Source organism: Oculina patagonica, chromosome 10 (assembly GCF_052425735.1).
Source record: "Oculina patagonica isolate OP01 chromosome 10, crgOcupat, whole genome shotgun sequence".
NCBI classification, from domain to species: Eukaryota; Metazoa; Cnidaria; class Anthozoa; order Scleractinia; family Oculinidae; genus Oculina; species Oculina patagonica.
The window spans coordinates 867,406-877,128 of NC_135767.1; the positions used below are offsets into that span (position 1 = coordinate 867,406).

Consider the following 9,723-nt stretch of genomic DNA (forward strand, 5'->3'; position numbering starts at 1 on the left):
TTGAATGATTTCTGTTCCTAGAGTGAAAGCTCAAGAAGGAAGCGGGGATACGAAAATACAACTGCCAATTGTCCTTTATCCACACAGCCCTCGAAGTAGCATGCGTAGCAGTAGGCTTTTGTACATTATGCTAACATTTTTTCGAGCATTTTAGTGAGGCAAAAGCATTGAGCATTATTCGAGCTTTTAGTGGTATTTTCCCGGAAAATTGATTTTTCCCCGAGAAAATAAAAAAGAAATTATTTTTTTTTTAGAAAATGAAGACTGAAACTCAAAATTCAACTACAAATAACTTTCTAGAGATAGTCAACTACTTTCTTTACTTAGCCTTGTAGATGATTTCGAGGATTATGTTTTTTGGCTGTATTTATGAACTTGTATACGTTGTTGTTGTTACTAACAACACTTTACGTTTTTGTAAGTGTTAACAGTTAACACCATATTAAAAACTTTGAAATTTAAAAAAAATTGGTGGAATAATGAGCATTATCCGAGAATTTGAGTGACTTTTTTTGGGGAGACCGAGCATTTTAGTGGGAAAAATGGAGCATTAAGGTGGAGCATTTTAGTGGGGAAACAAAAGCATAATGTACAAAAGCCTATGTAGCAGGCGCCTGTGTAGTTTTTTTAGCGCATTTAAAAGAGAGCGCGATCGCGAGAAGGCCACGCGAAGAAAAATCGCGTGGCCCCATCGCGCCTTTTGCGTTTCCCATACGCGCGCTCGAAACTACGGCGCCTGCTACGCAGGCTACCGTCGAAGCACTAAAAGTAATTTTAAGATCTGCTCAGTTCACATCCGTCTCGGATGTGGAGTGTCACGCATATATGGTTCATGTTCTTGGGAGCGTTGTTGTGAAAGCTCTTCTTCAATCCTGCTTTGTTTTGTTTGTTTCAGCTGTTTAGCGTTCCCTTGGTAAGTAACTATTACCTATTTATTTGTGACCCGGGGTTTTATCGTAAAATTTATTTCACGGCCATGGGACGTGGATTCAGATTTCATTTTTTTTTTCACTTTTTATGCAGTTTGAAACATCTTCACTCCAGTTCGGGCATTATAATTGATGCGAGTCATGTCCTAGGATTTACTTTCTCGACGTTCTTAACCTGTTTTTCGATGGTCTGCGCGGCATATATTTAATTTTCGCATATCTACAGTTACAAATGTTACAAAGTATTGAATACATTTTATTTTCTACCTTACTATTTAACTACCTTGTTTTTTTTTTCTACCTTTCTAGCGACTTAACGCCATGCCTACCAGCCAACTAATTTATTTGTCAATGAAATTATTTGTAAAGTCAAATTAGCTAATCGTGGAGGCCGAAACGCGCATAAGCTTCGAAGTTTCTTTTCGGTCTCCCCACCACATTTTTTGTAAATTATTTCAATTATTTTATTGTATTCTTCTTTATTACTTGTGTGGCAAATAAATTAAGTTGAAAAAAGAAAAAAAGAAAAAGAAAAGAAAACCAGCCTTATTTCAAAAATGTTCAGGAGCTGGTTCATTAATTAGCATAATTAGGTTTCGTGACGTAGAACTATTTAGAAAGTCTTCAACGAGAATACGCGCGAGCTATCTGTCATCAATCAAGAAGAATCAGTTTCCAGCCGTGCGATAATAAAGTAAGCTGCGAGTTGCTACGCAACTGATCAAGAGCCGAGATGGGTTGCGGAGCCTCAAAACTTTCTTTTCAGCGAAAAGTAAGTTTATTAGTATATTAGTCAGTTCATTTGGTGATTAGTTAGCACCTCAGTTGGTGATAATGTGTTTTTACTTTAATTTGCATGATGAGTGCATAGTGTTCAGCTAAACAAAACTTGTCATACACTGCAAGTAACTGATATATGTATCACCAATAAATTAAAGCCAACCATAAATACCATAACAATTCACCATAAATATAACACTAATTATCAACGTGATAAGATCTAACGATAAATGTTATAAGCTGACCAACCATAAATGTCAGAAACCGAATTTACAGTTATAGTTATCTTCTTCGCGTGCCCCTAGATGCGAGGATGGCGTTCATACAGCTAATTCACTTGAATTTTAGATATTGGCCTAGAGGAAATGTACAAGTTTGTATTTTTGCACGTGAAGACTTTGTTTTTCCTCTCAGGAGGACTTTTTCTGTGGCTTTACTTTAACTGTCGCATGTCTTTGAGCTTTGAAAGTTCTTCCGTCTAAAATTTTGCGTGGCTGAGAGTACCTTGGTTCCACATGTCTGAAGAAAAAGAAAACTTGCAAACTCCAGTTTCATGTCGCCATCCTATTAGTATTAACACGTGCAGCAGCTCTCTACTTCTACTCATACTACCTTTCGGTCTTGCGCGTGCACTTTTGTGCTTTTTTCCGACAGCCTTCCCCCCCCCCCCCCCCGCCTCATACGCCTATGGTTCCTTGTCTCGACGCAGCTTGCAGGCTTTATAACAAAACAAAGCATGGTCAAGGCTTTTTTAGTTGTTAAATAAGGCGTAACTCCATTTCTTTAGTCCAGTGATCAAACCATTACAATGCTTATCTACCCGTTCGAACGGCTACTCAAGGCAATTTTGAATACCCAGTGCCGATTTTTCGGGCGACGGCAACAAAATGGAAAAAAATAGAAAATCTCGACAAATCTCAACATTACGTTCAAAATGAATTATATTAACAGAAAAAGTATTGAAATATCCGAACTTTGTGAAGTCCAAATTCTCATCATCAGCTTTGCGCGCGGTGGATCCATGTCTTTGACCAAATATTAGTTCCAGGCTAGCTCAAACTTCAACGAAATAATGTTTCACACGCTTTTGTATAACTTTCAAGTGGGGGAAAAACAATGTAAATTGGCTCCCCCAAAATACTTAATTTTTAAAAATATTTCGGAAGAAAAAGGATTCAGTGCATTGACACCTATTAATTAAGAACTATCGTTTCCTAGCAAGTAGGCAAGGTTTGTACACGACTATTTCAATGCACGTTTTAATGTCCATTTTTTTCTCTTAGAGCGGTTTCAGTGTCGAAAGTAAATTGCTTTTGGTTTTGCATTACTACGCTTAGTGATTGGCTTAAAAATCTCGCGCCACTTTCTCGGCCAATCAGGAGTAAAACCAAAACCAATCGTGACTCGCTCGCGCACGTTTTCCCGCGCTTTAATTTCTGCCAGCTAAATGTATTTGCTTCGAATTTTGATTGGTTCACTGGATTGTCTTGTCTTTGTGATTGGCCAGAGTAATTACTTTGGTTTTGGTTTTACGACACTCAATTGAAAACTGCTCTATTCGGCTTTAAACCCATGCCATTTTTTTTTCGGGCAATGAGGTCTCCGCCACCCCAGCTCCGAAGGTTCCCGTACGCCTATGCAAGGAACGAAGTGTAGGCTGATCTCGTCACTTCTAGTGCTTTAACAGAACACAGCCGGTCGGTCTAGTTTTTTGATAAAGTTGTACTACATTTTGAGAAATTTATTCTCGGCTGCGGCGATTATGAGTTTACGTGTTTGCATCAACACAATGTTTCTTTTACACTTCCAGTTGAAATCTCTATTTGTAAAGTTGTGCTCTAACGTAAATGTTTCTTCAGTTTACGAAAAAGGAAGATTGTATGATCAGTAAGCAGCACACGCGCAAGAGGAGTGGCGTGAGGTAGGGTTTTTTCCCGAGATCTATAAAGACATATGAGAGCACTATTACTATCATTATGTTGTCATTATAATTGTGTTACACCCAATAAATATAGTATTTTTACATAATCTACAAAATGCAGTACAATATCGAGTGTTTTAGTGTTCTGAGTGTAAATACAAGACTTAAATTTCCTTCCTGCGAGCCCGAGCCCAACATTTAACACCCTAAAGTTTGATGTTCCCACTGTTTAGTGTGTTGTAAAAAAGAGAACATAATTTGTATCGGAGGAATTAAAAAAAAGCCTGACATCGTTTTCAAAGGAGGACAAGGAACATCACAAAAGTACCAAGGTAGGTGGAGGAATCAAGGAACATTCCTGACAGTCACCACCCGCCGGTCGAATTTAGCTTACAATGTTCACCACGAATATTACGAAAAAAAGATGAATACCATTCTCCAACAAAAAGACGAGATGATTTTAAAAAAAGACGTATAAACCACGAAGCACAAGAAACATCAGCGACACCGCTAATATTTGGAATTAGAAACGAAATACAGCGCAGTTTTTTCTCGTTCTCGATGTGCAAAAAAGTTAACGGCACTAATCAGAAGCTGTAGTGCGGGTCTTCAAGGGCTTAGGCGTCTACACTAGAATCATCACTATGTTTCGCGTGCACTCCGAGTTGGTTGTATAGGGTAAGCCGTTCAGCCAGCGAGGATGCATCGTAAAAGGGACCACGATCGCTCGATTATTCGCTTTTCAATGGACCCACGGTCATCGAGAGAACAGTCTTCGAGCTACAGTCTGGCGGGAGTCTGTCAATTGAGTTCGACGCGGAAAGGACGAGAATCTACTACGACTTACTCTGCCAGGGAAGCTGCACCCAGAGCGCGTCAGATACTGCTTAACCTCCTGGTGAGAAAGTCAAAAAAAGAGTACAATTTGTTCGTTTGCGTATACTTTTTCATAATTATGTTTACGCCGGCACTAGCTACAGTAGTGACTCCTACTAAGTCGCGCCGCCACCAAAAATATACAGGACATTTCACTAGCTTCCGCGTTTCCCAATATACTATCTAAACCAACTACCTAACTATCTTTACTCAATCTATGTTTTTTACATTTTTACATCACAGCAAGCTAAAAATTACTCTTCTATAAACACAGTCTCTCTATGTGTAAAAATTTGCGATAAATTGTTTGACTAGCCGTTCACGATGACATCAAACTTTCACCCAGTTAAGATTATTGGTATTTCACTGGATTGTAAAGCTCCTCGGCGATTCGTCTTTCTCGAACACTTTTCTTCGTTTTAAGATAATCTTGTTAAGATTATTTAGTTTTTTTTTTTTTGGAAGTCAAATTTTGGCTTATGCGATGCGCCAATATGTTGTACACATGGAAAGCATCAAAAACCTACTGCAGTGTCAGAAAGTGATCTAGCAAAGTTAAGAGAAATTTAGGACCGTAGAGCCAAGAAAATCGATTCGGAAAAAAACCCTTTTTTGGAGAAATCAGAATTAAGGTTAAAGAGTGCATCCTTTTCCGTTTTAGATCTCATGTAAACAATCCAGTCCAAAACAACTCAAAAACCATGCCCTTGGGGCTCATATACCTTATCTTTATGCTTACATGTGTAAGAATGTGAGGCAGGAATGAGGGGGGACGGGAGAGTGGTCTGAACTTCCTATTACTCCCGGGTTCCCCCCTCCCCCACTTTAGTGGTTCCCGCATTTTGTGTGCTATTTCTATTGCAAAATTTAACAGTTCTCGACACCTTGGAAAACTTTTTACCCGCCCTCTTTTCTCTTCCTCCTCACCCCCTATAAGGGAGCACCCCCTGCAGGTTTCAGCCACTCACTCCAGTCTTCAGTATCAGCTTATTGTGTGTATTTATTTTTTTATCCAGAAATACCTCCTGATGAGGAACAGGATCAGGAATCTAAGATGCAGAAATCAGCTCCACCCCCTGTTGGGCCTAAAAGAAGGTAAACCACAGCTAGAAAGTTTTAAACTATGGCGCACTGCGTATTATAATAAGGCGGAAAATACGAAAATGGAACTAGGGGGACTCCCTTATGAAATGAATGGGGTACGATGATTGTCGGGAATTTTGATATGAACTCCTAGCAGGTTCCAGGTTCACGAATTTATTATGGCGACCGTTTTTCTAACCTGTTTAAACGTCAAAGTAATTGCATACCGTTCAAAAATATTGCAAGCTCGTTTAAAATGTTGAAGTCTATTCAATTTAATAATTTAAATGGGATGAAAACGCAAAATTTTGAAAACTGGGGATTATGACATGCTAGGGGGATATTTAGTAAATTAACCAATTCAGGCGGCTGGTTAACCCTCCGATTAATTTCACAACGCGCTTATTGCCAGTAAGTTATAGGAAAAAACTACGTAATAAACCCGGCGTAACTGGGTTAAAACAAATGTAAGATGATCGGTTACATGATTTTTTAACTCTGTAGTTTCATTGAGTTAGAATTGAATAATGCGACTTCATTCGTTTGTTTTGTACGCCTACAAATCGGGGACGGATATCAAATCGGACGGGTTATTTCGCGATACCCGTCGTTCGATTGACCCGTGATGCGTTTTGTCCAATGAGCGAGCGCAAAAATTAATGGGTGGGTTATAACATCTGTTATTAAAAACTAGCTTTGGTATATTGCAATTCCTGCGTTTTGATTGGTTAACAAGCAATGGTATATGAGCTCATGTACCATTGACCACATACATGGTAGCCGATACACGTCAACGAAAACAGCTGGGGAGCTCAAATACAATGTATCGCAATTCTTTGGGCGTTTTTAATAAAACAATCATTCCACTCGCGTTTGTTGGATATGAGATCGTTATAGCCAACTCGGTGCTACGCGCCTCGTTGGCTATCTACCATCTCATATCCAACGCGCGCTCGTGGAATAATTGTTAAATATTACCCAGTTCTGGCTGCATCAAGTGAGGGATTAAAACCAATCGCGCATCGAGAAAAATATTGATGGATTAAAAGACCGTATATATCGTAACAAAGCTTTTTGTTATTTTTGTTCTATTTTAGTGCCCAAGACAAAATTGGAAACTATCCTGATTTGTCACAACACAATAACTGGATGGCAAAATGTCTCACACCAGAGATTTATCAGAAACTTTGCGACAAGAAGACCCCAAGTGGCTTCACACTGGACTTGGCCATCCAAACTGGTGTCGATAATCCGGGACATCCATTTATTATGACCGTTGGCTGCGTGGCAGGCGATGAAGAATCGTATGAAGTCTTTGCGGATTTTTTCGACCCAGTGATCGAGAAGCGCCACGGAGGCTACAAGAAAACTGATCGCCATAAAACCGATTTGAATCCCGCCAACTTGATTGGTGGACAGCTTGACGAGAAATACGTGCTGTCGGCCCGCGTGAGGACTGGGCGGAGTATAAAGAATTTAAGTTTGCCGCCACACTGCACACGAGCCGAGAGGCGTATGGTAGAAAAGTTAGTTACCGAGGCGCTAGACTCTCTGGATGGCGAATTTCAAGGGAAGTATTACCCACTGGCCAAGATGACCGATCAAGAGCAAGAACAGCTCATTGAAGACCACTTTCTGTTCGACAAGCCGGTGTCTCCTCTATTACTCGCGTCCCGCATGGCGCGGGATTGGCCTGATGCCCGCGGGATTTGGCACAATGATAAAAAGAACTTTCTTGTCTGGGTCAACGAAGAAGACCACACTCGTGTTATATCCATGGAGAAGGGTGGCAATATGAGAGCTGTTTTCGAGCGCTTCTGCACCGGACTCAACAAAGTCGAGGCTGCTATTAAAGGCAAAGGATATGGATTTATGTGGAACGAACATCTGGGGTACGTCCTGACCTGTCCATCCAATCTTGGGACGGGGCTCAGGGGAGGGGTGCACTTGAAAATCCCACATGTCAGTGAGCAGAAAGAGTTTGGCAGCACCCTAGCAAAGCTTCGTCTTCAGAAACGTGGTGTGGGAGGAGTCGACACGGCGGCAGTTGGAGGGACGTATGACATTTCCAATGCAGACAGACTCGGTTCGTCTGAAGTGGAACAAGTTCAGTGTGTGGTGGACGGAGTCCGTTTGCTGATTGAAATGGAGAAACTGCTTGAGGCAGGGAAGCCTATCACCAGCCTGTATGAAAAGCTCATGTCTGGTACACCCGCGCGACAACTCGCTGACGAGGCAGAGAAAGGCGAAGATACAAAGATCAGCAACTTTCCAGATCTTTCCCTGCACAACAACTGGATGTCAAGATGCCTGACTAAAGACATTTACGACAAGCTTTCCGTGCTGAAGACACCCACTGGCTACACCCTGGACCAAGCCATTCAGACAGGCGTGGATAACCCAGGTCACCCGTACATCATGACCGTTGGCTGCGTAGCCGGAGACGAAGAGTCTTACGATGTGTTTGCTGACATGTTTGACCCCGTAATCGAGGGACGCCATAACGGGTACAAGAAGGACGCACGTCATAAGACCGACTTGAATCCAGACAATCTTGTTGGAGGAGAGACCTGGACGACGAATTCGTGATCTCAAGCCGCGTTAGGACTGGGCGCAGCATCCGGGGTCTGGCATTACCGCCTCACTGCACCCGCGCTGAACGCCGGAAAGTAGAGAAGGTCGTTGTTGAGGCATTAGACACTCTGAAGGGAAGCTTACAAGGAAAGTACTACCCCTTAGATAAGATGACCGAAAAGGAACAAGAGCAGCTCATCGAAGACCACTTCCTGTTTGATAAACCGGTTTCACCACTGCTGTTGTCTGCCGGGATGGCTCGGGACTGGCCCGACGCCCGCGGGATCTGGCACAACGACCACAAGACCGTACTGGTGTGGGTAAACGAAGAAGACCATACTCGAGTAATCTCCATGCAAAAAGGCGGAAACATGAGAGAGGTTTTCACGCGCTTTTGTGAAAGTCTTAAACTGATCGAGGAAGCCATGAAACAGAAAGGTCAAGAATTCATGTGGAATGAGCATCTCGGCTTCATACTCACGTGCCCATCAAATCTTGGCACGGGACTGCGCGCTGGCGTGCACGTGAAGCTGCCCACGCTAGCAAAAGACGCGCGCTTTGAGGATATCCTGAAGAAGCTGCGTCTGCAGAAGCGTGGCACGGGAGGAGTGGACACTGCTTCTAGTGACGGCACCTTTGACGTGTCAAACCTAGACCGTCTGGGGTCCTCTGAGGTGGAACTCGTTCAGCAAGTTGTCGATGGAGTCAAGATTCTTGTTGACATGGAAAAGCGTCTGATGCAAGGAAAATCTATTGACGATCTGGTGCCAAAGTAAAGAGACTTCCCTGGGAATTTCAGAACTTTAAATTGTTCTAAAACCTTTATTTTAAACAAACGTTTATACATGACTGGAAGCCAGTATTTACTCTTTAAGTGTGAAAATAATTTATCGTGTGCCATTGTGAGAGAAACTTCTCTCAGAGTTTGAATTTTTTAAAGATTGTAAAACTTCTTATGTATGACTTTTAAATGTTCAATGACTTAGATTGATGACAGGCTGTAAGTCCGTATTTACTCTTAAGGCAGGAAAATAACGCAGTATTGGCCAATAAAAAGGTCGAATAATTATAACGGCAGAAGTAAGACATAAATGTCTCTAAAATAATTCGTTTTCTTGAAATCAAAATATATTTATGAATGAGATAGGTCACGTCAAACGTGTACACCTTATTTATGTAACATGAAGTATAAAACGCACAGCGTGGAGAAGTATGTGGCGTTCTTATCCAATGGGAGCACATTTAATATATAACGAAGTTTATTGACTCTACACAAGAACAAACAAAAAGGAAAATAAAATCTGGCTCCTTCTGGAATCTAAAAGCATCTTCTTTTTAATAATGGGGCAAATTTACTCCACTAAGAACCTGGGCAGACGCAGCATCGGCTGCAAAAGACAGGATAGCCTGGAAGCGAAAGCCAACAGCCCGATTCTCCACACATAGTTCTATTGGAAATCCGCTAATCTGATTGGTTTTCCAATTGTTTTTAATTATCTGATAGAACACAATCGCGCGCGCGTAGCTATTCTTAATGTTTTTGGCTAAAAAGTGCACAAA

General features: G+C 41.5%; 1 protein-coding gene across 1 annotated transcript; it reads left to right on the plus strand.

Moving 5' to 3' along the window:
• The first annotated feature begins 1,552 nt into the window (after positions 1–1,552).
• Positions 1,553–9,487, plus strand: LOC144667381 (creatine kinase, flagellar-like). The gene is given in 4 exon segments (XM_078528776.1): positions 1,553–1,701; positions 5,523–5,601; positions 6,687–8,155; positions 8,158–9,487. Coding segments are annotated over 3 exon segments (2,292 nt in total). The 5' UTR covers positions 1,553–1,701; positions 5,523–5,560; the 3' UTR covers positions 8,940–9,487.
• The last annotated feature ends 236 nt before the right edge of the window (positions 9,488–9,723 follow it).